We start from the raw sequence: 24,018 nt of genomic DNA, 5'->3' as shown, positions 1-24,018 counted from the left end.
GAATGGAGCCAATGCTCAGACTGATTTTGGGAGACCAACATTCACCTCATTTACATATCTTATCTACCTTCTCCTCCCAACTCAGCCTGGACATCATCACTTAAGTTTGTGTGTATCAATATGTTATTGATGTTCTTTAACATCTTTAAAAAAGCATCCTTAACCAATTGAACACATGCATGGAGACTCCACCTTGATGCAATGAAGGAATATGTCAGTGTTGTTTAATTATAGTTAATATCTGATTTATGAGTTAATGTTTATCTTCTTAGACACAAGCTGTAAAGAAGGGTCTACAGAGTAGAACTTTCAGTCCAGCACTGAGAGCAAGATGAGCCGCCCACTGCTGATCCTGCTGCTATCCACAGGAGCCCTGCTGATCACCACTGAGGGTCAGCAGAGTTTCCAATCGCTTCCTGAAGTTTCTAAGAAGAGTGTCAACCTGGCCATTTGGCATGCCAATAAAGACGCCCAGCAACATATGAATTATCGTGGCATTCAAAAGCAAAAAGAGGTATGGAATGGATGTAACTGAGATGAATTGGTTTTGAGCTTTCTCTGTTACAGCACATTATTGAATTCATGAAAGATGCTATAGTTATGATTAGGGAGGACAGGATTTTTTTTCTTTGTAAATTAGGTTTTTAATGTAAAAAGATATGTTGCATGTTCTGGTGATTATCACTTTACATGAGGTCACACAGTTAGGTGAGTGCATTGATTATAGTTTTTCAAAGGCCCATAGCACAAAACCTGAGGTACCAATGTTTAGTTGTTAAAGGGCTTTATTAAAAATGGTTGGTTATTCTTGGATGAAAATTTGAACCGTTCCAAATGATTTTTGATAAAACGTCAGAGATACAAACCAATCATAAAACCACACTGAAAATGAGTATCTATCTGTGAACAAAGCACAAAAGCATTTTCTGTCTCTTGTGCTCCGGTCATTAAACAGTGCCCCATAATACTGCAATTCCAGTCTGTTTTGTACTGAATTTGCAATGGTGTATTTTTCATAAATTGGTCTTTGCTTGGACTTTCAAATGGACATTGAGGTACAGAGATTAAGTAAATGATTGTTTGGATCCCATTTCAAAATCAATAACCTTCCTGACACAGTGGTTTTTTGTTTAATCATTTATTTGTGGACTGGATGCAGTGCAGTGCATTATCCTTATTTAATCCACATTATAATTGTTACACTTATTACTAAAATTTTCTAGGACTCGGGCTTCTTCTACACAGAAATTCACTTGAAAGCCACTACTTGTACAAAGACTGGAGTAGACGAACATCGAGATGAATGCCCATTTTTGGATGGAAAGGTAAGTTACAAAATAATAATTGTCACTAATATCATTATTACTGGAAGTAAGTTATTATGCAAGCACACAAACATATTATACACAAAGTATACACAAAACATTCCAAAAACGTTTTGGTGTTATTCTTAAGCAAAACATTTGATGGATTGAATGCAAAGCTATTATACTGTTTTTGCTGTTATGAGTTTTCTGATTGTTATTTCATGTCAATGTAACTAGGTAAGTAATTTCTGTGTTTAATGACTTAAGAACTTAAGCATTCTTGCATTTTCACAATTTTACCTTTTCACAAAAGCAAGGAATGAAGAAATAACAATTATTACAACAGCAAAAAAACAAAAACACAAAAAAAACAAATCAAGCAAAATAAATTTGAAGATATTATACAAGTATATAAGACATTGAGTGGCCAAGTTGGCAAGATGCTTAGTCTAAGCTTAGGTTTATCACTATAACCAGAACATCCTAGTCAAGCGAGGCTATGGCATTCACTGACCACAACTAGGAGTCCGAGGTAAAGCAGGAAATGACTTCCTCCCAGCGATGAAGGGTGGGCTTACATTGGCCTTCATCTCTGCTGAATCAGCACCCCCTAGTGACTCACCAGGTACTCACACATTAGTTGTCACCGAGAGAGTCCCTCCAGGATTTTCAATGTGGTGATCACAGAAAAATCTGCGAAATCAGGAAATGTCCACAATATATTCAATGATCACTGCAAAATCCCCACAGAAAATGATAATCATATGATATTTTGATATAGTGCAGCAAAAAAAAAAAAAAAGTGGCTGGGGGATTGCCACTTTCTAAAACAAGGCAGTACTTGAGACAAGCACCTTGCCAGCTGAGCCACTAGGGAACTCTGGAGCTTTCTTAAAACTCATGTTGATTTTGTACTCCTTGCCCAAGCTCAAAGTGGATTCCAGAAAGCACCATGGTCCCTTTATGTAAACTGATTTCTGTAAAGAATGTTCATTTATCACAAAGAATCACCAGTTTATACATGTTAGAGGCCATTGGGTTAATGTGTTGAGGGATTTTTACGACGGCAAGTATGGTTATCAATATCATCAATTTTGGTTGAATTTCAGAGCAGTGTATTTGTATTTTTCAAAGCAGTGTCAATTTCATGCAGGTTTTCCGGTAGTATGTAGCTACATGCTAACTATGGGATGCTCCTGTGAAGATATGTACCTTCAGTTGCTCTCAGTCCCAAAGGCCAGACTGTTCACAAAAATAAAGGTGTACCCAGTTGTCCTGACTCATTTGTGATGCTGATCCACTTGAGCAGTTTTGTATTTGCCTTACAATTTAAATTAATTAATTTCTTCATCTGATGAGAAGCAGGGACCATTGCTGCTAAAAACAAGTTAATAGGAGCTGGCATATGTTGTATCACAAAAACTATACCTGCAATGAAGTTTTATTACTCCAAACAAAGGACATGATGTATGTTTGTGAAATACCTGCATTTTCTGTCCCTCCAGTTTAACAGAATATGGTGTTCTGATTTGTCTGCGGCAGACGATCTGGATCAATCACATTCCTATTCTATTCTTTACTCTTTTAACCACAGTACACATAGTACAATTGGTATAGGTGTTGCTGCTCTATATTCATCCAAGACAGCAGGAACTCCACAGACCCAAGCATTCTGTTCATCTGTATATGTTGTTCTCTGGCTCCAGGCTTGTTGACTATGTAGGTAAATAAATCCAAGATGATTATCTGTTGTCCTGGTTTCATTTCAGCTAGAGTCGACTGTCACCTTAAAGGCCACCAAAGACTGTTTTGTTGATTTTATGATCACTGCTTTCAAGATGCTCCTTAACATCATCACAATTTCAGAATAGGCATTTGCCTTTAGGCCTCACACACAATTTATCAAGGAATATTTTTAAGTGTATTTTTAAAATGCTTGCACATGCTGTATCGCAACTGTCCAGATCAACCTTACAGGACAAAGAGCTGATATTGTCCATCTTGTCCACATTGTCCACATTGGCATATCTAAAGATACTCAACACCTGTAAGAGAAAACAAACTATATATCACAAAGCAACAGAAAATACCTGTTTGCATGCTGTGTAAATAATGACACCTTTGATTGGAGATTAAAAAGTGTTATATAAATATAAATATTATAAATAGTTATACAGCAACATCTATCATTCATTCACCAGCCCAGCAGGGTTAAAATGTAGGGTTAAAAAATAAAAGGTAGGAGCACATTTCTCCTTTAAGAATTTTTTTCCCCAGTGAACCACTAAACCATCATATTATTGCCATTCACTCCATCTCTGTATAAAGGGCTATAGGTTTCAAGTGAGACACGGACAGCAGCCCATGACTGGATAAATTGGTTGTATGCATCCTTCTAACAGGATTATTTGTAGGAAACGTGAGTGACTCCATAGAAGAGCTGACCTCTTCTGGACCTTTTCTAGAAACTTCTAAAGGCACCAAGAAAATCATTTCAAGAGATCAGTCAGGGGTTGAGAGACTGTTTCTATAAACAACCAATGATGGCGAGATGAAGCTTCATGAAGCCTTGAAGCTTTCCAGCCAGATGTGTCGAAAAGTGGTTCATTTCTCAAGGCTTCGAATGCACTCTAGGGACACCTGCTGGTCAATGGAAATATGATGCGAGAAAAATTCTCGGCACGGTGACAGCGCAGAGATGTGCGCTAGCCTATGGATTAGCAAAGGCCTGATGCATTAACATGCATAGGCCTACACATGAAAGTCATGTCAAATAAAGAAATGCTTCATTTTAAGTATTTATGGTCAGTGTTATTTTGTCATGAAATTGAGACTGTTCATGTATGATCTAGGTATTAGTCTTTTCATAGTAATGCAAGGACTTTGGCAATGCCTGCCTATAGCCTGTATAATATAATATAAGATAATATATATCATCTGATCAGTGAGTGTTTATCTGGGTAGTGTAAGCCATTCTGACATTGAAGGTTCTTTAAAGTGGACAGAATGGAAAACATGTTGCAAAATGCAAAATGATCTGTGACAACACGAAATAACAACATAATGATTAGGCTTATGTTATATTTCATGGAAACCATAGCCTACAAGCTGGAGAAATCAAATAAGAGTTGTCTACACGTTGCTGGCTCCATCTCAATCAATGTGCTATTATCACAAAATCACACCTCAGAATCTTCAACTACCTCAAACACTGGCAACAACCCATGCATTTGAGAGAAATAGTCGAAACGGTGCGCCAAAATTCAAAATTTTCTTGAAGCAGCGGTTAAAAGAGGCTTCGAACGTCACTGGTGACATCATTTTGCCAAAAAAATATAAGCCTCGATACAGAGCTCCGATGGGAGGTGGTTCATGTTTTTGGGACAAGTTTCAAAGACTCGGTTTCAAGGGTAACACCACTCCCAGCTGGTGTTCTCGTGACAGCCTGTCGGTCCCTTTTTGCCTGCTGCTTCCCTGAGCTTCCACCAGAGGCCCTGTCTTCCTATTTGTGCCTTGTCCAATCTACTTAACTCAGTTCCACCTGTGTGTTAGTCTGATCATGTGTTTTCGTGCCCTATATAAGCCCTGCCTCTTGGTTGGTTCCCTGCTCAGTCTTGAGCTGCCCTGTCTTGTGTATGTTCCTGTGCGCAAAGCTGGGTGTTTTTGAGTCCTCAGTAAAGTTAGTTTGTTTCTTTACCATCCATCTGTGCTACTGTGTGGTCTCTGTAATTGAATCCCACCTGCTCACTCGTTACAGGATCATGAGAGGTATACTGTATATAAAGTGATTTTAAAGGTAATGAGTATACCATTTTAAAAAGGCTACCCACAGCAGCCTGCGGAGGTAATAAATGTGTGAAATGTGAATTTCCAATACTACAGGGTTAAACTTAAGAATGTTTTCAACAAGGCTAATAACGCTGCAGGGTGTACCTTGGTATTGCCCAATCCGTTTCCAGATAAACAACTGAGGTTCACACACACACTGCGCAGTGCGGCTTATAGTTAATATTTACCCTCCTGCTGAGAGGATCAGGGCTCCACAGTGCAGACGTCTTTAGTACTGCTGTTCCCCCAGAGCTGAGAGGAAGATGATTCGCCTACTGCTACTCCTACTGCTGACCGCAGGAGCCTTTGTGGCCTCCGTTGAAGGACAAGCGGCCTACGACCAGCTCCCGGACCTCTACAAGAAAGGAGTCGACCTTGCCCTGCAACAGCTCAACTCCCACGCCAGCATTCGACACCATTTTCTGTTTTTCAAAAGCCTGAGCAAGTCTGACATTGAGGTACTGCCTTTTCATTAATACTGAAACTGTGTCATCTCTCTTCTAAGATTTGCTTCACTGAATTATCAGAATTTCAGGTCTGGACTGATGGCTAACTCCATTAATTTTGATACTGTTTTAAAAACCTAATTTGTGATTAATTTTGATCTTATACTTTGTCCTTTGTCATTCTCTCTAACGCCCTACATCTGTGTGATGCTGTCAGTTGGTAAACTGGTGTGTTTCCAAATGGTAGTAGTATGTGTCACAAGCCATGTGTACCATGTATACACATACTTGCACATGTAATCCAGGCTATAATTTGCAAAAATAAATACATTTACAGTTTTACAAAGCAGCATATATCAGATAAAATTATAATATAATATAATAATATTACATTATAAATTATAATTTGACATTGTATGACATGTCACAACTTAACACCTCAAAGGAAATAGAGACAGGAGTGGAATATTGATGGAATTTAGGACTTTTGACTATAACAAGGTTCAGTGGTCACCTTTATTTATTTTCTAGCTAGAAACATTTACATTACAATAGTCTTTGAACATGTGTTCAGCTAGGGCCAAGATTTCCTCAGGAAATTAACTTGTATGGAACAATATAAAGATGTTATTAAATCGTGGCATGGTATCACAGTGGTGCTTATGACTGTGTGGAAACCAGCAGGTTTTGTGTGATCTTGAGTCTGTCATTTTGCATGAACACAGAGGCACAGAATACATAATGAACCACAATGCTGGTCCAAGCATTTTGAAGATGACAATCCAAGTAATACATTTGCAATGCCTGTTAAAATATATTGTATGTAACAGACCTTTATTCATACAAAATATACTCCAGGTTTTAGACCACTTTCACATATGTAGTTTTGTGTCTGTGTAGTATGAAGATTATAACAATTCATACTGTATTTTTCCAACGAATATTTCATGGTACCTGCAGTATATTAAGATATATTATGAAATAAATTCTCTTTATATTTGGTTCCTACATTTTACCATATATTGACCTATGATAGTGTTTTCAGGGCATACATAACTAAAAAAAATGCAAAATGAAGGACATGATTCAACTGGAAGGTTTGTGCTCCTCAGTGCTATCCTACATGTTCTTGTCTGCTTCAAACGAGCGGTTGCCTTTGTCTTTCAGTCTGGGTTCAGTGTGAGCTACGTTTTCCACAACTTCTACCTTAAAGCGACCAGATGCGCCAAAGGAACTGTGGAAACTGACCCAAAGAAATGCCCGTTCAGAAACGACCGGGTGAGTACCAGAATGATGATGATGATCATGAGTGACCAGGTCAATAAACGACCAACGATAAAGACGGACATCCTCTCTGTACCAATCACTGGGAGTAAATATTACACTACGCTACACATTACATTATGATGGGATGTGATTGTGTTGGATATGTGTATCATTTCTGTCTTGTTTCCATCTTTGTTCCATTTCTTAGCCATTGATTGACTGTGCCGTTTGCTACAAAACCTACTCAGGAGAAATAGAAAGTGAGCCAAAGCCATATGTGAACTGTGTCCACAAACCAGCACTGACTGAGGTAAGAGTGCAGTCCTTTCACTGCAGACATGACTGTTTCTCTTTTTGTCAATCTCACCATCATGACTGTAATATAACAATTGTAAGATATTTGATAACTGAGAAGTGCCACAACAGGTTGGAATCTTTATTACTGCTGGTTTGAATAATTTTGTTCCCCACAATTTTAACGTCTGCTTTTAAAAGCGATATATGGTTGTACATGCAAGACAACATATTTAGTAGCGGGGGGTAATGCTTGTTGAACAGTATGTGGAAGACATCTTTGTTTGAGAACCACCACCACCATTTGAGAATAGTGGTGAATAAAATAAAATTTTGTTCAAGTATTCAGCTATCCTGAATGCTGATTTCTTGCGACCAGTGATTTTCCTGTTATTTCTAGGAAGAGGGAATATTAATAAGCCATGTGGCAAATTAGCAAGTGTGCATTAACAGTCAGACGCAAACAATGGTCATTCACTCACTTTATGTCCATTTCAGGATATGAAGATCAAAAGAGTGGAGCACTGTGACAAAATGGCCTATAGCAGCGGTACTGTGACTCTTCTCGGTGTGACTGGTGAAAACTGACATATTGCAACGAGCATTTGAACTGCGCGTCTCAACTCTGCTGTGATATTAAACCTTTAAATAAACCCCATTTGAAATGAGTTGGCACAATCTATGTGTGTTTGCAATGAGTGAATGTCTTCCAATCAAAGGGCTGAAAGCTCACACTCTGGCATTCAGCATTATTCAGTTATCTGCATTATGCTTTTAACAACATGGGTTGAAAGTGAAACAGTTCAGGTATAGAAAAGACTCAGAGTTAGCACTCAAAATGAGAATAAACATAACTACCCATATTTGTAAAGGAATCTTTCTCACCACAAAAATGGGAGAATGCATCATGGAAACATTAACCTAGAAAGCCCTTTTTAGAATAAAGTACTCATATTTTGGCCCAGACAGAGGCCAGACGGGATGAGAGTAATGCTCATTTGATTACACTTGATTAAAGGGCTAACTGAATATAGCTGTGCATTTGGCATCTCTTTCACAGTTATATACTAGCGGTTGTTCAAAAAAAAAAATCTCTTGATGGTGTTTAAAGAAATGAAAGTGAAAGTGCGCCTTTAACATAATTTCTTTGTTCCTTCAATACGCGGTCTTAAACAATAATATCTCTGACCCACCACTGACAGTAGATAAAGTTATGGGGTAATACTTGGTATTATAAGATCTAGAGCTTGTCAGAGAAATGGGGAAAAGCGGTTTGGAAAAGTGCAGACAAAATCTTCTTTAGCTGCATGTGCAGTGACACCTGCTGGCCATCATCTACACTTGCACTGATTGTGAACGCTGGGATGGTTCTCCTTGCAATGATTCTCTGCAGTGCGCATGCCTCATGCCTGCTGCCAGGAACCTGGGCTCAACAGAGACAGCCTCATCCCTGCACAGGTGACCCAGAGAGACACCGAGGTCAGTGTTGGTCTGTGAGTTAATGTTTAATCTCTTGGAGAGAAACTGAGGGGACCACAGAGCAGAGCCCTCAGTCCAGCACTGAGAGCAAGATGAGCCACCCGCTGCTGATCCTGCTGCTATCCACAGGAGCCCTGCTGATCACCACTGAGGGTCAATTGGTCCATAAATTATACCAGAATACCATCAGCCTGGCCATTCAACATGCCAATAAAGACGCCCAGAAACACATGAATTATGCTGGCATTATGGCACGCAATGAGGTATGTAATGAACGTTGCAGTGGTGAATAAGTATTGAGCTTCCTCTCTTGTTCTGCACGTTACTGAACTCATATAAGAATTTCTGCCATGGTTATAGCAACCACAAGAGTGTGCAGGTTTTAAGTTGTTGAGTTTAATTATTTAACACGTTGAAAGTCAAAAACCATAGAAAAACATAAAGCTTAAAACTAAAATTAGGCGTTTAATATAAACCAATATTTTTCGTTCATGTTCCAGCATTTTATCCTCATTCATTTCCATGAGGTCAGTGGCCACGTAGCCAGATAGCCAGCCCTAGAGAATATTGAGCGGGCCAAGTACAGAACCTAATTTTCAAGTTCTGAAACATGTGGCCTACCATAAACCCAATTCAACAGCTAATGTTAACTCAGATAAAGCAACAATAGAAAAGACATGGACTGGTGCCACAGAAAGAGGCTTTATAAAAATCACTGGCTTTTTCTTTTGATTGAAAATTGAAAATGATTGACTTGCCAATTTTGAATGATTGAATGATCGATTGAGTGATTGTGGTCCGTGTTGAATGATAAAATAGACCATTATTTAACTTATTTATTTATATTTATATTTTCTTAAAGTTCATGAAAAACAGAAGCAATGCCTGCAATATTATCAGACTTCACAATTTCACATTAAAGCATCATACCAGAAACGAAAATATTACCTGAAGTAAAAAAAAAAATGATTAGAATCATTGGAAACAGACTTTAAATTTTTGGGAAAAAAAAAAAACTCACTCTAATGTCTGAATGTGTCTCTAATGCAACTGAAAATGAACTAGTCTATGAACCAAAATCTATCAATGAATCTATCTATGAACCAAAGTACAAAGACACTTTCTGCCTCTTGTCCTGTGGTCACTAAACAGTACTCAATAGCACTGCAACTCCAATCTGTATTGCATGGTGGGTTTTTTTTCTCAGCGGTTGTTCTCTGCAGGGCCTTAATAAACAGAGAAAAAGTAAACAGCTGTTTGGAGACCATTTGAAAATCAGTAACTTTGCTGGAACAGTACAGTGGAACAGCTGTGTTTATTGTTCAATGATTAATTTGAGTCAAACTAACTCAATTATTTTACATTATCCCTTGGTAACATCATCATTATTATTATTATTATTATTATTATTATTATTATTATATTCTAGAAAGAAGGCCACTTGGAACTGAAAGTTTATCTGAGACCCACTACGTGTTCAAAGACTGGAGTAGACGAACATCGAGAGGAATGCCCATTTTCTGAAACAGCGGTAAGTTACACACAATAGACTGACAACATCTAAAGGTCTTTTTGAAAGGACACGTGTGAGGAATGTCTGTGTTTTCCACCCCTCCCACAGCGTACAGTCTGCATTGTCTGTGGCACAATATCTGGCTCTAGCCTTCAGAAGTCCTACACCGACTGCATTCCTTTTAAGAGAATCAGTGAGGTAGGCTCAGCTCATTACTTCTACACTGATATTAAAACCCATCAGCACGTTGCATTAACAAATGCATTTTCATCGAGCATTGATCTAGCAGTAGTCCTGCTTTGGTCCGAATATAAGAGGGTTATTATTAAAAATGATTTAAAAAGCACTTTACCAAAACCCAAAACAACTTCAGCACCGTGGAAGAAATGAACATTGATTGCTCGTTCACCACAGAGGGTGTCAACCGTCTTCTAGAGGTTGTTTTTGTAATTCGATAACATTTTGTACACAAATTTCTTAACATTTTTTACAAACAATATCATCATCAGCTGTAAAACATAACTGCTGTGATATTTCTCAGAATGTCTTCTATGTCGTGACATCATCATACATTATTTTTCAAGACACCATGCTTTATCAGTACAACAGAGTCTGAAAGATTGAGATTTAGCAAAACTGTTTTTGGAATTGCTAAGAAATCATTGTTCATTGAACCAAAAAAGAATGTTATATTCAATTGAGTTATGATTTTTTAAAAAAAAAACGGATCTGCCATGTGTTTCTTGAAGAAAAGGCTCTTCTCAGTGGATATGTTCCAGACACAAAACCCTACATATGTTAAAGGATTTGAATGTTATTTATCCTTAATTGGCATTCAAACTCCATCTCAATTCTTTGGTTGCTTGACCACGTTTTAAGCCACTTTCCTGACAAGGTCACTGCAGGAAGGCTTGCGCTGCCACCCTAGCTGCTACGCTAGCTCCTCTGTTACCAACACACAGCAGCTGCTGAAAACACATTCTGTCCACTGCTGCTGCTTTGGCTCACTGGTGCTGCCTTTCATACCTAGCATTAGCAATTTTGACATGACCCAATTACATAAAGTGAGTTGCAATTCTAGAACACATTTCTGTAGAAAACACCTTTTATACACTTTTAGCATATTACTCTTTGGAACAGTGTTGCATGTCATATTACTATATTTAATATGTAATCATATTTCGTCATTTGAGTTGAATATGAACCAAAATTGCCTCCACCCCCCAAAACTATTAACATATTAATGTAAACCTGTTACATCCCTTTTTTATATAACTAAGTTGATTTGAGCAGCATAGTCAATCTATTTGTGTCATTTAAAAGAAATAATTAGTGCACAGAAGTTATAGATATTTAGTTTATGGCATTATTCTCTGATTGAATATCTAGACATTCTTTCAAAGTATATAAAATTAATATATAACAGAACTATGAGTGCAGAAATCATAGAAGTAGTTTTTCCATTTCAGGTAAAAGAGGTTAAAGTCAATTTAGCGGATACAGAATGAGTCATGATGGGAGTCAAGCAAGTCGTGTCATTCAGCTATGAATAGACGTTTATGAAGACCTTACCTGGTTGAATGACTACTTTCTTTAAAGTATATACATTAAAAATATAACAGAAATGTGAACGTGGGGGACATGGACATGTGTTCTTTTCTTGTTTCAGAGGGAAGCCATTTGGAAAGTTGAATGTACTCCCAGGCACCACCCAGGCAGTAAGGTGCTATATTCACATCCCGGGGAGGGAGAAAAGAGCAGGCAGTCACTGTTAATGGACATGTTAGATTTGCTTGGATTGTTGAATCAAATGTTGCTTGCTATTATTTCAAATGTTCAGACATTATTGCAGTGATTATTATGATCACTTCAGACAACGCCAAACACTTCTAATGCAAACGGCCAATTCATCTGCAGCAGCTGTTGCCTGGTTTCATGTGTTTTGATTATTCAGGTATATAAATGGAAGATGTGTCTTGGATCCGAGAGGTGTGTGATTGGATGATGACTGAAAAAAGAATTTCATGTGCCAAAAATACATTTTTGTTTCTCATCATTGGCCTTTAAACTAATACCCATTACATCCTGGTAAGTCATCTTTGATCAGTGAAATCTTAACATCTGACATTTCAGCATGATGCACATTGTTGGACCATTCTCAACAATAACATTTTCAGCAGTGATAAAACTGCAGGGTATTAGTATTGGCATTCCTCAGTCCTTTTTCCTATTAATCAACTGAGATTCACACACATTGCGTAATGCGGCTTGCAGTTAATATTTACCCTCCTGCTGAGAGGATCAGGGCTCCACAGTGCAGAAGCCTTTAGTCCTGCTGCTCCCCCAGAGCTGAGAGGAAGATGAGCCACCCACTGCTACTTCTACTGCTGACCGCAGGAGCCTTTGTGGCCTCCGCTGAAGGACAAGCGGCCTACGACCAGCTCCCGGACCTCTACAAGAAAGGAGTCGACCTTGCCCTGCAACAGCTCAACTCACACTCCAGCATTCAGCATTTTGAAAATCTCTGCATCATTCAAAATCATGATTTAAACCCTTTTGAACAAGATGGGTAGAAAGTGCCACAGTTCAAGGACAGAGAAAGTGCCTTTATTCAGAATGAAAATAAATATACACGCCGGTTAAATATTTATAATAGAATCTCTCTCACCACACAAATGGCAGAATGCATCATGGGAATATTAACCTAGAAAGCCTTTTATATAACAAAGTACTCACATTTTGGCCCAGACAGAGTCTGAATGAGATGAGAGCAAAGCTCACCACAGAGGGAAAAGGACATTAGATCTGTCTGAATGTGATTTGAGTTGTGTGTCAAAACAAGCGCTTCACATATGTAGCTATGCGTAGTATCCAATGCAATGCTCTGTAACAGTCCATATTAAATGCTCATATTCATACCTACAGGCCTAAGTGTTGTAATGTAATGCTGCAAGCTGGCAAGAGCACTGGAGTCTGCACCTACAGTGTTGCAGGTTTGACTTCTGGGTTTGTGTGGGTTTGAATCCTCCTCTTATATACTTGCAAAACCGGTGGTTACCAGCCTTTTTCAGGTGGTGGACAAATTAACCATTGGAAAAATTTCAGCTGTTTCCTTTGTGATCAAAATGCTTGTCTTACTATTTACTGATGTCATGTCCTTACCACAATTTGTGTTGATAATAATATTAATATTGTGCACACAATTGTTATGAAGAAGCAATAAGCAGAACAGCTAAAAAGCAGAAAGGCATATTTTACAAAACATGAAAAAACCCCCACAATTTATGCAAGAAAAATCTGAATCAAGTAAGAGCGGAGAATGACGAGTGTGAGCCAATGGCAAACTGAGAGCCAGCAGAGCTTTCGTGTGACATTTTCCAGCGTGAGTGATCTGAGCACGAGTGATCTCATCCCAAGGGCATGGTTTTGAGTGTGAACTATATAAATTCATGTGAGGCTATAAATGTCCACAAATTAATTTTTTCTGTTCACTCATTTTTAGGCATTGATTTTGCATAACAGAACTGCACTTTCTCCAACATAAAACATAACTGCTCCACAGTCCACAGCTATTAGCTTACAGTAGTTAAGATTCTCTTATGACATAAGAACAAGCCACAATCCACAGTCCATTTTGGTTCACAACCCAGTGGTTGAGAAACAGTGATTATTCACTTGGAGCGGTGAGCTAATGATGTAGACTATAATTTATATGGTTGCCTACCTGCTCCTGGGGATCAATTGTCTGTGCTGCTTTTATATTTCTCTGTGATTACATTTGCTTAAAGTGTTAACTGAAAACCGCCATGCCTTTGGTTTTTCTTTCACCATTACTTATATGCTCGAGGTTGTTCATAAAACAAATCTCTGGATGGCGTTTAAAGAAACGAAAGTAAAGGTGTTGCTTCAACATGTTTTATGAGCTTGTGCCTTCAGTAAGCAGTCTTGAACAGTAATATCTCTGACCCATTACTGACAGCAGATAAAGTTATGGGGTAATACTTGGTATCATAAGATCTAGAGCTTGTCAGAGAAATGGGGAAAAGCAGTTTGGAAAAGTGCAGACAAAATCATCTTTGGCTGCATGGGCAGTGACACCTGCTGGCCATCATCTACACTTGCACTGATTGTGAAGGCAGGGATGGTTCTCCTTGCAATGATTCTCTGCAGTGCGCATGTCTCATGTCTGCTGCCAGGAACCTGGGCTCAACAGAGACAGCCCCATCCCTGCACAGGTGACCCAGAGAGACATTGAGGTCAGTGTCGGTCTGTGAGTTAATGTTTAATCTCCTGGAGAGAAACTGAGGGGACCACAGAGCAGAGCCCTCAGTCCAGCACTGAGAGCAAGATGAGCTGCCCGCTGCTGATCCTGCTGCTATCTACAGGAGCCCTGCTGATCACCACTGAGGGTCAGCAGAGTTTCCAATCGCTCCATGAATTATACCAGAATGCCATCAACCTGGCCATTCAACATGCCAATAAAGACGCCCAGAAACACATGAATTATGCTGGCATTATGGCACGCAATGAGGTATGTAATGAACGTTGCAGTGGTGAATAAGTATTGAGCTTCCTCTCTTGTTCTGCACGTTACTGAACTCATATAAGAATTTCTGCCATGGTTATAGCAACCACAAGAGTGTGCAGGTGTCAAGTTGTTGAGTTTAATTATTTAACACTTTGAAAGTCTAAAAACAACACTTGAAGCTTAAAACTTTTAAAATTAAGCTTTTATGAGAAATCAATATTTTTCGTTCATGTTCCAGCATTTTATCCTCATTAATTTCCATGAGGTCAGTGGCCATGTAGCCAGATATTCATGCACGGGTCACCCTAGAGAATATTGAGCAGGCCAAGTACAGAACCTAATTTTCAAGTTCTGAAACATGTGGGCTACCATAAACCCAATTCAACAGCTAATATTAACTCAGATAAAGCATCAATAGAAAAGACTTATGGTTAGGTTAGATGTTATAGCCACAGACAATGAATACCTTGAGCCACTGGAATATGCCACACTGTTAGGAAAAACTACTGGCTTTGCCTGATATTTTATTGACAGGAAATGTATGGTGTTGGGGCTGGGTTGCAAGTTCCTCCACACCAGAAAAATCCAGTGGTGCTACTGCATCTCCACCAGTAGGTGCACAGCTAACAGTTGCAAGGGCAGATGCAGTGTCATTAGTCATAGTTTAGGTGGGAGTATTTGCCACAGAAGCAACTGTAACCTCACTGACTATAATTAACCATGTTTCTGAAAATTAAACAAACTTCTTTGTTTGGCCATTTTCACATCTTTGCAATGGCAGGCGAGAGACTAAGAGAGGGGGATGGACTTTAGGCCAATCAGATTCAGCATGCAGTATGCACGTTTTTCTTATTCTTTTATCGGTCACATTTCTTAATATAGGTTTCAATGACACTTTGATATGCAACACAACAAACATATAATGAAAGCTGATTAGGTAATAGACCTTTCACCCCACATGACTTCTCATTAATATTCAGTTATTGTCAAAAGAAGGCACACTGATTGGATGGGCTTGAGTGCCACACAGGCACACCCATAGCTACGTGTCTGGGGGTTACACAGTCAGGTGCTGACAGAAAGAGGCTTCATTAAAAATCACTGGCTTTTTCTTTTGATTGAAAATTGAAAATGATTGACTTGCTAATTTTGACTGATTGAATGATTGATTGACTGATTATGGTCAGTGTTGAATGATAGAATAGACCATTATTTGACTTCATTATTTATATTTTCTTAATGTTCATGAAAAACAGAAGCAATGCCTGCAATATTATCAGATTTCACAATTTCACATTAAAGCATCATACCAGAAATGTAAATATTACCTGAAGTAAAAAAAAATGATTAGAATCATTGGAAACAGACTTTAAATTTTTGAAAAAAAAAAAACAGCAAAAAAATACGCACTCTAATGTCTGAATGTGTCTCTAATGCAACTGAAAATGAACTAGTCTATGAACCAAAATCTATCAATGAATCTATCTATGAACCAAAGTACAAAGACACTTTCTGCCTCTTGTCCTGTGGTCACTAAACAGTACTCAATAGCACTGCAACTCCAATCTGTATTGCATGGTGGGTTTTTTTTTCTGCAGGGCCTTAATAAACAGAGAAAAAGTAAACAGCTGTTTGGAGACCATTTGAAAATCAGTAACCTTGCTGGAACAGTACAGTGGAACAGCTGTGTTTGTTGTTCAATGATTAATTTGAGTCAAACTAACTCTATTATTTTGCATTATCCCTTGGTAACATTATTATTATTATTATTATATTCTAGAAAGAAGGCCACTTGGAACTGAGAGTTTATCTGAGACCCACTACGTGTCCAAAGACTGGAGTAGATGAACATCGAGAGGAATGCCCATTTTCTGAAATAGCGGTAAGTTACACACAATAGACTGGAGCTGACCAACTGGACCACGAACAGAAGAAATAACTCCTCAGATTCTTATGGTCTGGATGTAAGCCTCATCAGCCTCCACACCATTTTGTGCTTGTCTCTCTTCCAGTGCTGGTAATGTGTGAGGGGTTAGCAGGTCGGGTGTTACTGGCAATGAACCGCTATCAATCCACAATGATGTGCGTACAGGCAATGAGTCCTCTGCCATTCAGTGTGCTATATCACTACACCAACACTGCAATAAATGTATTATAATACACAAACAAATAGCATTCTGAAAAAAAATACTTTCTTAAAAGATTTAGAAGACTGTAAATGTTTTGACGTACAATAACAGTTATTAGTGTGATTATTTTTGCAATTAACGCTTAATACATTATATGACTAAAATAAAGATCTACCAAGACAACGTGAACTATCACAAGCAGTAGCAAGATAGTTAGTGACAATGTTTATGTGAGAGGCACCATTTTTGAATGCTTTAACGTTTTCTGTAATTTTCTGCAATTACTATGGCAACAAACATCAAAGAGTCATTGAAAGAAAGATATTTCAGTAAATACCAGCACATGGAGGCTCTGTTGTAGTTCTGGTGGCCATTGGTCTTGAGCAGTCATTGGCCTTCTAGCCAGACAGACAGGCTGGTTTTAATCGCATTTATGTCATTAGCTGACTCCTGGTAATATAGCCAGGTAACACTATCAAAAGATTGAGTGTTGCTAAGCTATAGAAGCTACATCATGTACAAATAATTGCTTCACATGAAACCATCCAGCTGCACGTGGTCCCGTGGCACTGGTTGCTATGCTTACTTTAAGAGACTGATCATATTATTGAGGACCACATCTTAAACTATGGGATATAGCATCTTCCTTGTTGGTGCTGTATGGTGCATGTTTGGAGTAGAGCCACACTCCACTCCATTCACTTCTCATTTCCAAGGTATGCTGCCTATAGGGATACCTATCTGGCTAATTAAGTTGCCTTGAAAAAGGCAGCCTACTGTTCTTGTTAGGAAAAAGATTTGTCAAGCGGGTCTTACAAACATCGTGGGAGTTGCATCAAGGAAACAAATAACATCCAGGAAATAAACAGAAAAACATCTAAAGGTCTTGTTGAAAGGACACGTGTGAGGAATGTCTGTGTTTTCCACCCCTCCTACAGCGTACAGTCTGCATGGTCTGTGGCACAATATCTGGCTCTAGCCTTCCGAAGTCCTACACCGACTGCATTCCTTTTAAGAGAATCAGTGAGGTAGGCTCAGCTCATTACTTCTACACTGATATTAAAACCCATCAGCACGTTGCATTAACAAATGCATTTTCATCGAGCATTGATCTAGCAGTAGTCCTGCTTTGATCCGAATATAAGAGGGTTATTATTAAAAATGATTTTAAAAGCACTTTACCAAAACCCAAAACAACTTCAGCGCAATGTGAAAGTGGGAGACATGGACATGTGTTCTTTTCTTGTTTCAGAGGGAAGCCATTTGGAAAGTTGAATGTACTCCCAGGCACCACTCAGGTGAGGTGGTGCCATATTCACATCCCGGGGAGGGTGAAGAGAGCAGGCAGTCGCTGTTAATGGACATGTTAGATTTGCTTGGATTGTTGAACCAAATGTTGCTTGCTATTATTTCAAATGTTCAGACATTATTGCAGTGATTATTATGATCACTTCAGACAACGCCAAACACTTCTAATGCAAATGGCCAATTCATCTGCTGTTGCCTGGTTTCATGTGTTTTGATTATGCAGGTAAATAAATGGAAGATGTGTCTTGGATCCGAGAGGTGTGTGATTGGATGATGACTGAAAAATGAATTTCATGTGCCAAAAATACATTTTTGTTTCTCATCAGTGGCCTTTAAACTAATACCCATTACATCCTGGTAAGTCATCTTTGATCAGTGAAATCTTAACATCTGACATTTCAGCATGATGCACATTGTTGGACCATTCTCAACAATAACATTTTCAGCAGTGATAAAACTGCAGGGTATTAGTATTGGCATTCCTCAGTCCTTTTTCCTATTAATCAACTGAGGTTCACACACACTGCGCAATGCGGCTTACAGTTAATATTTACCCTCCTGCTGAGAGGATCAGGGCTCCACAGTGCAGAAGCCTTTAGTCCTGCTGCTCCCCCAGAGCTGAGAGGAAGATGAGCCACCCACTGCTACTCCTACTGCTGACCGCAGGAGCCTTTGTGGCCTCCGCTGAAGCACAAGCGGCCTACGACCAGCTCCCGGACCTCTACAAGAAAGGGGTCGACCTTGCCCTACAACAGCTCAACTCACACTCCAGCATTCAGCATTTTGAAAATCTCTGCCTCATTCAAAATCATGATTTAAACCTCTTTGAACAAGATGGGTAGAAAGTGCCACAGTTCAAGGACAGAGAAAGTGCCTTTATTCAGAATGAAAATAAATATACACGCCGGTTAAATATTTATAATAGAATCTCTCTCACCACACAAATGGCAGAATGCATCATGGGAATATTAACCTAGAAAGCCTTTTATATAACAAAGTACTCACATTTTGGCCCAGACAGAGTCTGAATGAGATGAGAGCAAAGCTCACTACAGAGGGAAAAGAACATTAGATCTGTGTGAATGTGATTTGAGTTGTGTGTCAAAACAAGCGCTTCACATATGTAGCTATGCGTAGTATCCAATGTAATGCTCTGTAACAGTCCACATTAAATGCTCATATTCATACCTACAGGCCTAAGTGTTGTAATGTAATGCTGCAGGCTGGCAAGAGCACTGGAGTCTGCACCTACAGTGTTGCAGGTTTGACTTCTGGGTTTGTGTGGGTTTGAATCCTCCTCTTATATACTTGCAAAACCAGTGGTTACCAGCCATTTTGCATAACAGAACTGCACTTTTTCCTACAGAAAACATAGCTGCTCTGGCTATCTGGTCACAATAACTTCCTAGCTTACACAGCTAACTAACTGGCTTGCTATTCATCTAGCCATCTAGTGATATCATGATTAGCTAGTTGACAATATGAGCCAGCTATCCAAGTTAGCTATAACAGGCAAACTTCTACAAGTTCCCTATTTAAGGGGCATGGAAATTAATGATCAATAAAAATAATTTCCTTCTCCTAGTGTCCAGTTACATCGTTTCCTGTAATTTTCTTATTTAACACATCAAATAATATGCAAAATAAACTATTCTTAGTTTCATATTATTATATGACTACTGTGATATGTGCATGTTGTGTACATATGTAAACTTCATAGCTCAGTATAGGCTCAATTACATAGTTTATATAGATTTACTTTCAGTCAGGTTCAAGCTTCAAACCCACCACAAAAGTAGCTAATACAACATTGCTAGATGAAGAAAGACTGATACTAGTTTAGTTCCTTTATTTTATGCATTCCATAAACATTCATGAAAAAAAACAACATTAACAGTTTTTTTTTTGTATTCTGGCCGAACCTAGTAGAGAGGATTCCACAGTCCATTTTGGTTCACAACACAGTGGTTGAGAAACAGTGATTATTCACTTGGAGCAGTGAGCTAATGATGTAGACTATAATTTATATGGTTGCCTACCTGCTCCTGGGGATCAATTGTCTGTGCTGCTTTTATATTTCTCTGTGATTACATTTGCTTAAAGTGTTAACTGAAAACCGCCATGCCTTTGGTTTCTCTTTCACCATTACTTATATGCTAGAGGTTGTTCATAAAACAAATCTCTGGATGGTGTTTAAAATGAAAGTAAAGGTGTTGCTTCAACATGTTTTATGAGCTTGTGCCTTCAGTAAGCAGTCTTGAACAGTAATATCTCTGACCCATTACTGACAGCAGATAAAGTTATGGGGTAATACTTGGTATCATAAGATCTAGAGCTTGTCAGAGAAATGGGGAAAAGCAGTTTGGAAAAGTGCAGACAAAATCATCTTTAGCTGCATGTGCAGTGACACCTGCTGGCCATCATCTATACTTGCACTGATTGTGAAGGCTGGGATGGTTCTCCTTGCAATGATTCTCTGCAGTGCGCATGTCTCATGCCTGCTGCCAGGAACCTGGGCTCAACAGAGACAGCCCCATCCCTGCACAGGTGACCCAGAGAGACACTGAGGTCAGTGTCAGTCTGTGAGTTAATGTTTAATCTCCTGGAGAGAAACTGAGGGGACCACAGAGCAGAGCCCTCAGTCCAGCACTGAGAGCAAGATGAGCCACCCGCTGCTGATCCTGCTGCTATCCACAGGAGCCCTGCTGATCACCACTGAGGGTCAGCAGAGTTTCCAATCGCTCCCTGAATTATACCGGAATACCATCAACCTGGCCATTAAAGAAGCCAATAAAGACGCCCAGCAACATATGAATTATGCTCGTACTCGGGCACACAAAGAGGTATGGAATTAGTGTTGTGAATTAATGGATAGGTATTGAGCTTACTCTGACAGAGCATAATATTGAACTCATGTAAGGACTAAGGACCACCTAGTATGGCCATTCCTTACATATGGCAGTTCTTAAGTTGAAAATATAAACAATTTTCTATTATTTTCTGCTCAATCAATAGATAAAATATGGCAAAAGGGACAGCATAACTTTCCAGAAAGATGTTTCCATTAGACTGTTTGCTAATTGGATTGGCTCATCTGAGACTATATGAAAATCAATAACTTTCCTGGCACAGTTCAGTGGAGTTGCCATATTTGTTGTTCAATGACTAATGTTTGTCAGTTTGGCACAGTTATTTGCAGTATCCTTATACAACCTGTGTATTATTATTTTTTTTTCTAGGAACGAGGCCACTTGGACTTGAGAGTTTATTTGAAACCCACTACTTGTACAAAGACTGGAGTAGACAAACATCGAGATGAATGCACATTTTTGGACAAAGTGGTAAGTTACAAAATAAAAATTGTTACTAATACCATTATTATTGCAATTCAAAGCTCAAACATATGTGTTGAATTAGTATTGATTTACTACATTGTAATTCATGCTTAATATTTTAAGGAGGCTAAACAGCTATCATAAGTAGAATGGAAGTAGCTGGTGTAAGATGCAGCAATATTTTGGTGAATTTCCAATACTTTAATATTATCCCTCATTACAATGGTAACAAACATCAAAGGATCATAAAATGATCTTTAACTAAGTTTATGGAGGCTGTGTGGTGCTTCTGGTTGAACACAGGTTGAACTGTCCAGCAAGGACATGGCTCGTTCTTATCTCATCTTAACTACTGGCAGCTAATAGCTTAGCCCATAGTTGTTGAGCGAAGCTTACATGCTCCAAATATGTTTCAGTTTCAAATTATGTTTCAATATTCACTTCACATATGACCAGCCAGCTGTATGTAGTGCAATGACAATGCCTGCTGTGTTATGGCTTTAAGTGACTTATCATGTCATAAACAGCCACATCTTAACTTTTTACAGGATACAGCATATTCAACATCTGGTTGTGACCTCCACTGACTTTCCTATAGTGTACCCTCCTGTCCACCTCTTTTTTTCAATACATCACTGGTAGTGACCATTGTTGCAAAAAACACCTGGTGCTCATCATCCACGTGGGTTCAACAAGTCAGTGAGACCCTCCCTCCACAACACGATGTGCTGCACCATGAAAACACCACCACTGCAATGAAGTGATTATACTACAAATTCTACATTAAAGGAATATCTGTCTTTTCCACCCCTCCATTGCCACAGCGCCCCATAATCTGTGTTGTCTGCGGCATGAGATCTGGCTCTGACATTCCGGATCCCTACACTGACTGCGTTCCTTTCAAGAACATCAAGGGGGTAGGCTCAGCTCATCGCTTATATGATCCCTCGCTCCTGTCTGCCTCCATTTCCCAGCATGCACAGCTGTTTTTCCAAGCAGAGACAGAGAGGGATGGCAAAACTGCATTGCAAAAATGCTGTGGCATTGTTGATGCAAACACAAAAGAGCATCGAATTAGCTTATGCAATGGCTGCCTTAAAAATATGAAGTGGCAGACACAGAACCCTGTATGATTCTAAGCATTTTATTCTTACTTCTCCTTAATTGGCAGTTCCTTGGATACTTGCCCACCTTTGGATTCGCTTTTTAACAAGGTCACTGCAGGGAGGCTTGGGCTGCTATGCTAGCTACACATTGCAGCTGCTGAAAGCCCACTGTCCACTGATGTTAGTTTGGCTAATTGCTACTGGCTTTCATCACTTATCGGTAGCAATTTTGACAATTCCCTAAATACATAGTTGCATTCTTAAACATATATTTCTGGGAAACAAACATCTTGTACGCATTTAAACATACTAATCTTTACGACCATTTTGCAACATCATAGTACGTATACATCCCCAAAATTGTCAAGGGGTTACATTAACCTTTAAATACATTAAAGGTTAAAGTCTATTATATTTTTAAGCCCAGGGACATTTTCCTCTTTTTATACAACTAAGCTGATACAGAAAGAGTCATGATAGTCACGCTAGTCGTATCATTCAAAATACACTTGCATTGCACATAGCAGCTATGCATAGACATTCATGAAGATCTTGCCTGACTGAATGACCAGTTCCTTTAAAGTATGTAAATTTAATGTATAACAGAAATGTGAATGCAGGACCCATGGAAGTGTGTTCTTTTCTCATTTCAGAGGGAAGACATTTGGAATGCTGAATGTACTCCCCCACACCACACAGGCGGGGTGGTGATATATTCACATCCCGGGAGAGCGGACAATTTCTATACTTAATGGAAAGTTTTCATGAGCTGAAAGGGTTGAAAGCACAGTGCTCATTAATATTTCAACCATTCAAATATTATTGTAGCAATCATTCTAATTGTTTAAGACAATGCTAAACACTTCAGGCCCAAGCGGCCAATTCATCCGCAGCAGCTGTTGTCTGGTTTCAAGCTTTTTGATTATGCAGTTAAACAATGAAATCTGCGTCTTGGATCCGACTTGTGTCGGTTTTGATTCATTTCAAGTTTTACAGTGCACACAGGCTTTTTTATCTCAAGAAAAGTAAAAAGAAAATTTAAATTCCTGTTTGTTTGCTCCTTGTTTACTCATTTCTTGTGGTAAAAACAAAAATGCATGCAATGAGCGGGGAATACTCACAGAGTATTTCCCTGACACCCCCTGTTACCACCACACCACTGGCTCCATCTCTGTATCGCTATGGGGCTGAAACTTGAGATGTTTTGTTTTACTGGTAAATAAAGCAGTGAGAACAGTCCTCCTTAAAATGACTGTTCACAGACTGGCTCCATGTGAACGTAAAACACACGGGAAGGGCTTGGTTGGATGATAACTGAAAAATGAATGCCATGTGCCAATAATACATTTTAAACACCAATGATGTTCCCATCCTTGGTCTTAAAAATAATACCCATAACATCCGGGTCAGTCATCTTAGGTCAGTGAAATCTTAACATCTGACATTTCAGCGTTATGCATGCTGTTAGACCATTATCAA

General features: G+C 38.9%; 1 protein-coding gene and 1 long non-coding RNA gene across 5 annotated transcripts; both read left to right on the top strand.

Moving 5' to 3' along the window:
* The first annotated feature begins 346 nt into the window (after positions 1-346).
* On the top strand, positions 347-23,588 carry LOC118771367 (cystatin-like protein). 4 transcript variants are annotated; one of them, XR_005004604.1, is made up of 6 exons: positions 347-392; positions 16,701-16,705; positions 20,825-20,941; positions 21,338-21,439; positions 22,258-22,350; positions 23,193-23,588. XR_005004604.1 is itself a non-coding variant. In XM_036519342.1 (6 exons), the coding sequence occupies exons 1-6, from the start codon at positions 8,713-8,715 to the stop codon at positions 23,289-23,291; spliced, it is 477 nt and encodes a 158-aa protein (XP_036375235.1). In that variant the 5' UTR covers positions 8,685-8,712; the 3' UTR covers positions 23,292-23,588. The 4 variants fall into 4 exon arrangements, 3 of the variants coding, with proteins under 3 accessions (XP_036375234.1, XP_036375235.1, XP_036375236.1); XM_036519342.1 differs by lacking the exon at positions 347-392 and adding an exon at positions 8,685-8,773; XM_036519341.1 differs by lacking the exons at positions 347-392; positions 16,701-16,705; positions 20,825-20,941; ... (1 more) ...; positions 22,258-22,350; positions 23,193-23,588 and adding exons at positions 8,681-8,773; positions 14,543-14,664; positions 16,442-16,543; positions 17,729-17,818; positions 18,043-18,277.
* LOC118771369 lies at positions 8,780-12,114 on the top strand. Its single transcript, XR_005004605.1, has 4 exons — positions 8,780-8,883; positions 10,050-10,151; positions 10,242-10,331; positions 11,803-12,114. It is a non-coding gene; the product is annotated as an uncharacterized LOC118771369 (long non-coding RNA).
* Positions 23,589-24,018: the final 430 nt, after the last annotated feature.

The sequence above is a fragment of the Megalops cyprinoides genome, chromosome 24 (genome assembly GCF_013368585.1).
Source record: "Megalops cyprinoides isolate fMegCyp1 chromosome 24, fMegCyp1.pri, whole genome shotgun sequence".
Classification (NCBI taxonomy): Eukaryota; Metazoa; Chordata; class Actinopteri; order Elopiformes; family Megalopidae; genus Megalops; species Megalops cyprinoides.
This window is presented reverse-complemented; position numbering and strand designations above follow the sequence as displayed.

What these genes read in the sequence shown, in the direction of transcription:
- LOC118771367 (XM_036519341.1), top strand. Translation starts at nt 8,713, where the DNA reads ATGAGCCACCCGCTGCTGATCCTGCTGCTATCCACAGGAGCCCTGCTG. An exon ending in GCATTATGGCACGCAATGAG is followed by an intron (nt 14,665 to 16,441) that starts GTATGTAATGAA and finishes ATTATATTCTAG; the next exon opens with AAAGAAGGCCACTTGGAACT. An exon ending in CTTTTAAGAGAATCAGTGAG is followed by an intron (nt 17,819 to 18,042) that starts GTAGGCTCAGCT and finishes TTCTTGTTTCAG; the next exon opens with AGGGAAGCCATTTGGAAAGT.